Here is a 5,345-nt window from a genome sequence, read left to right as displayed (position 1 = left end):
TTTTTCAAATCCCATCTATTTTCAACAACATTCACTTCACTTTCACTTTTTAATATGATTCGGCCTATTAGGTACCTAACCAATATGCAAAAGCTCAAGATAGTTGATGGAGCGCAGTGGCGGAGCCTGGGGCAATCGCCACCCTTGAAATTTAGGATTTTTCCGGAATCGGTTGCTTAGATTTAATTTTCCGTAAAGTTGCCCCCCCTTGAGTTTGGCCGGATCTCTCTCTCTCTCTCTCTCTCTCTCTCTATATATCCTTTAAATTCGTGATTTTCGCATAAGTTGGTTTGTGCAATGATCTCTCTCTGGAACAGCACATTAGCTGCATAATTAATTATGAGATGGCCCACCTCATAGGATGTTCCAGACTGTTTCTTGAATGTTGGGCCAGAATGTGCACCCAATAATTCATCTCCATTGGATGATCCTAACCCTCCAATCTATGATGGAATTGCCCGTTATAGAAACCCCTACGGATTGAAGAGTTAGGATCATTCTATGGAGACGATTTGCACGGTGCAGCCTATTTATTTTATTGTCCATTAGATGAACGGTTTTGATCTTCCTATGAAGTGGGTCCATAGTAATTTTTCGAAAAATACTAGACTACATGCGCAAACATATAAATCTTGAGAGATGAATGATAGATACAAGGGAGCCCTTGCATAAAGACCCAAAAAAGGGCTTTTGATTGGATCAACGTCATCCAATGTAACTGATTTTACTTTTTCAACCGATTTTAAAATGTAACTAAAGATGACGTGGATCCAATGAAGAGCTCTTCTGCGGCTCTTTATGCAAGGGCTCCCTTGTATCTATCATTGCTCATATTGAGAATTATTGAGATTTTCAAAGTAAAAACTAAAAAGTGATCCTTGTTTGTTTGGGGCCTTGGAATTTAGTAAGTCACTAAGATTCTTGGGTCATGCTATATGGGTTTAAAATAGTGGGCCCCACCCATCAAAACATGGGGTGTAAACAGTAGGCCCCACTAGATCAAAATACGAGGTGTAATTTGTGGACTTCACCTTACGCATAGGTTAGGGGGTGATAGTGGGCTCCACCTATCAAAACATGAAGTGTAAAATGGTGGGCTCCAACATGCTATAACAACAATTCTTTGCCCCCCGTAGAGCAAATTCCTAGCTCGGCCACTGATGGAACGTATTGGGCTAGGCCCTATAAACCTGTCCCATACCAGGCTGGGTCCCACACAATCCCATACCAAGGCAGGCCCTCACTGAGGACCGCAATATTTTCACCATGGTTCTACATTTGTAGCCTTCAGCGACCCACTCTGTGATGGCTTTCACTCTGGCTGTGGCGGCCAACTATGCGGCAGCTTTACTCTAACGGTTTTTATGGTGGCTTTTTACTTGGTAGCCTTTTCTAGGTTGTCCTTGCTCTAGGTCGCCCCTTCCATATGTCTAAAATATGCTCTAGGTCGCCCCTTCCATATGTCTAAAATACGGGAGGTACGTTGTGACCATGATTTAAAATTTCAGTCTCGGACCCTTCAAAAACCAAAATTTCAACTGAAATTCTGAGTAATAATTAAAAAAGAATATTAAATTCATTTTGGACCGAAATTCCGAAAATTTGAAACATATTTAAAAAAAAAAATTACATTTTCTCGAAATTCCAAATTTTGGTAAAGGCCGAAATTTCGGATTTCGGTGGACGTTTTCGGTCTCCACCGAAATCCGAAATTTAAACCCATCGTTGTGACTGCTCTAATACAAATTATTAGGTGCCTAAACAATACGCCAAAAGCTCTGGATCCTTTGATGGAACGTGCTATGGTAGGCTCTTTAAGCCTGTCCTATTGTAGGTAGGTTGGGTCTCACCTAGTCCCATACCTAGGCTGGCCCCACTCAGTACCGTAACACCACCCCACTTTCTTTGGTTTGGGAACAGCAAAGAGGCTAACCTGTATGTTTTACCTAGAAATTTCACATGAAATTCTTTTTATATTAAACTGTTCCCTAGATCCGAGCGGCCCTTGGTCACGTCTGAGTTTCTGACGTGGAGACATGGTTTTCCCTCCAACGGGTATAAGTTCAAATAACTACAGCATTGGATATGATTTTGATGAATCGTCTTTTCTCATCCCCTCTGTTCCAAAGACAGTCACCCTTTTCAATACCGAACTGTAGAAACCTTCTTGTTATCGATTCCAAGGAGAACGTCTTGTACCGTCCAAGAAAAACCCACATCACAAACATTACCCAATTCGAACACGACAAAAGAATTTGGTTTAATCTGCAACATTGTGTTTTCCTTTTGCAAGATTCAGGAAATCTGAGGGACTTAAATCACGGAAGATCACTTCATTCAATCTTAGTCAAAACTGGGTTTGTTCATGATGTTTTTATACAGAACAATATACTCAGGATGTATGTAAACTGTGGGGATTTGATAAGTTCACGCATCCTTTTCGATGAAATGCCTGAACCAAATTTAGTTTCTTGGACAACAATGATATCTTCATTCATAAAACACGGTTATGCAGATCTTGGTTTGGAGCTGTTTTCAATTATGTGTCACTCTGGATTGCAACCAAACGAGTTTGGATTCTCGTTGGCACTCAAGGCGTGCAGAATTATGGGTGAGTTTGAAATGGGTAAGCTCCTTCATGGCTGTATAATAAAATGCGGGTTTGAATTTGATGTATTTTGCAGTACCTCTGTCCTGGACATCTATGTTAAGTGCGGAGATATGAACGATGCCCGTATATTATTTGAAGGAATTCCATCAAAGTGTGAAGCCTTGTGGAATACGTTGATTGATGGTTATGTCCGTTGTTCGGATGCTGAGGAGGCTGTTGAGTTATTTCATAAGATGCAACTCTGTGACGTATCTCCAAGCGGTTTTACATATACGATTCTTATGAAATTATGTGTTGACACATTAGACTTTGATCTTGGAAGGTTCTTCCATGGCCAGATTATCAAGGCTGGTTTCGAAAATTTTAGTTTTGTCGGGGGCACTATTGTTGAACTCTATGCAAAATGGGGAGTTTTGAATGATGCTTGTAAAGTGTTTTGGAATCTAGAAGGGAGAGACAATGTGGTGTGGAGTACATTACTAGCTGGTTTTCATCAGAGTGGTGATGCCGAAGGGGGTCTCAATTTGTGGCTGGAATACATATCAGAAGGATATAAGGCTGACCCGTTTACTTTTGCAATCGTATTTAATTTGTGCTCTGATTTTGGAACTCTAGAACTCGGTTCACAGGTACATTGTTCTTTCACTAAATCCGGCTTTGTGTTGGATTCATTTGTTGGAAGTGCTACTGTTGATATGTATATTAGTTTTGGAATGATTTCTCATGCTTATAAGGGCTTTGTTGATGTTACATATAAGAATGAAATATGCTTCAATGCTATGATTTCTGGTTTTGCTTTTGGTTCAGATAACAAAAGTGCCATAAATTTGTTTTCTGAAATGAGGAAACTAGGGCTGATGCCAAATTCTTCTACATTAAACTACATTCTTGGAGCTTATGCAAATCTAAATATGTTGGAAGAAGGCAAAATACTTCATTCTCACATATTGAAAACCTTTGGCGAGTCAGATTTATGTATTGGAAATGCTCTTATCGATTTGTATGCAAAATGTAGAGGAGTTGATGATGCTGTTATGGTGTTCAAAGGGATGTATATGCAGAATGAGTTTTCATGGACCGCTATGATGTATGGATATAGTGAATCAGAGAGATATGAGGAAGCCTTACAGTTATTTCATGAAATGCACTCTTCAACACCCATGAAACCTAGTCAGTTTACTCTAGTGGTTGTTCTTCAAGCTTGTTCAAAACTTGGAGCTCTAAATCAAGGAAAACAGACCCATGATTACATCATAAAATTGGGATTTCAGTGTCATGCTTTCGTTGAAAGTGCCCTAATAGGCATGTATGCAAATAGTAGTAACCTAAATGATGCTTCTCGTGTATTTTCAAACATGTCGGAACGAGATCTTGTTTCTTGGAGCTCCATGATAACGGCACATACCCAACATGGGCATGGTGAGGAAGCTCTAAAGCTTTTCTCAGAATTTCGTGGAGGGTCTATAGCCATTGACGACTCCATCTTGGCTACCTGTCTCTCAGCTTGTGCCAGCTTATCAGGGTCGGGGATGGGAAAATGGGTCCACAGTTTGATTATTAAAACTGGATTTGAATATCAATTACATGTTGGGTGTGCTATAATTGATATGTACTGTAAATGTGGAAGCATTGAGGATGGGCGCAAATTTTTCAATAAGATGAGGGAGCACAATGTGGTTTCTTGGACAGCAATGGTGTCTGGATATGCTATACACGGGTTTGGAAACGAGGCTCTCGAGCTGTTTAGTGAGATGAAAGAGGCGGGCTTCGAACCAGATAGTGTCACCTTCATTGGGGTTCTTACGGCATGTAGCCATGTTGGGTTTGTGAAGGAAGGTTGGCATTACTTTGAATCTATTAGAAAGGACTATGGATTGGAAATAACAGTAAACCATTATGCCTGTATGGTTGATTTACTTGGTCGGGCTGGACATGTGGATGAAGCAGAGGTGCTAATAAATAAGGCACCATTTCAGTCGAAAAGTTTACTGTGGAAGACGCTGTTGGGTGCCTGCAGAAAGCATGGAAATGTTGAAGTAGGGAACCGGATAGCCGAAATACTTGTCAAGTCAGAACCAAATGATCCTTCAACTTATGTCTTGTTATCAAACATTTATGCATCAGCTTCCATGTGGGATCATTCCATTGAAGTGAGGAGCAAAATGAAAGAGGGGAGTTTGACTAAGGACCCTGGCTGTAGTTGGATGGAAATACCAACTTAAAATTTTTGGAGAAAAGGTTAAAGATCTGTACATTGTGTTGATGCAAAAATCTTACACACTATTTATACAAGAGAGATCCTTTGATCGAAATTTTGAATACCTTCTCCAATTAAAAGACGTGACTTTGTTTTGAGTAATGAACGGACTACAATAAAATGATTAGTGGTTCAATTGCCTTGTGAACAAGGACATAATAATTCGTCTAGTGTAAAAAGAAATGTACCAAAGAACAATGTAAGAGAATACCTTCAACATCACAGTGTGCATTGATGGTCTTCGAAAAACACTGTCGAACAGAGAGAATAAGGTAATAGAGAAGACTAGGTTACAAATTATTCTTAAAAAATAAAAAAGTACAGCTAGAATGATGATGTTGACATCCCCATCAAATTCTTCTTCTCCTCCATATACTTTGATGTTGATAATTGTTGATTAACCGTCTGTAATCGTTTCATTTCTTGCAATCCTTATATCAACATGCGAGTTATCTTGGTTCAACTGCTTGCTAACTG

General features: G+C 39.7%; 1 protein-coding gene across 1 annotated transcript; it reads left to right on the top strand.

The window, feature by feature from the left end:
- The first annotated feature begins 1,769 nt into the window (after positions 1-1,769).
- On the top strand, positions 1,770-4,950 carry LOC143860912 (pentatricopeptide repeat-containing protein At2g33680-like). Its single transcript, XM_077371771.1, has one exon. It carries the CDS (start codon positions 2,086-2,088, stop codon positions 4,831-4,833), a length of 2,748 nt encoding a protein of 915 aa, XP_077227886.1. The 5' UTR covers positions 1,770-2,085; the 3' UTR covers positions 4,834-4,950.
- Positions 4,951-5,345: the final 395 nt, after the last annotated feature.

Source organism: Tasmannia lanceolata, unplaced genomic scaffold (assembly GCF_043159265.1).
Source record: "Tasmannia lanceolata isolate RefF3 unplaced genomic scaffold, GAP_Taslan_0.1 ptg000037l, whole genome shotgun sequence".
NCBI classification, from domain to species: Eukaryota; Viridiplantae; Streptophyta; class Magnoliopsida; order Canellales; family Winteraceae; genus Tasmannia; species Tasmannia lanceolata.
The sequence above is the reverse complement of the archived record's forward strand: the minus strand, read 5'-3'. Positions and strand labels throughout refer to the sequence as shown.

What these genes read in the sequence shown, in the direction of transcription:
- LOC143860912 (XM_077371771.1), top strand. Translation starts at nt 2,086, where the DNA reads ATGATTTTGATGAATCGTCTTTTCTCATCCCCTCTGTTCCAAAGACAG.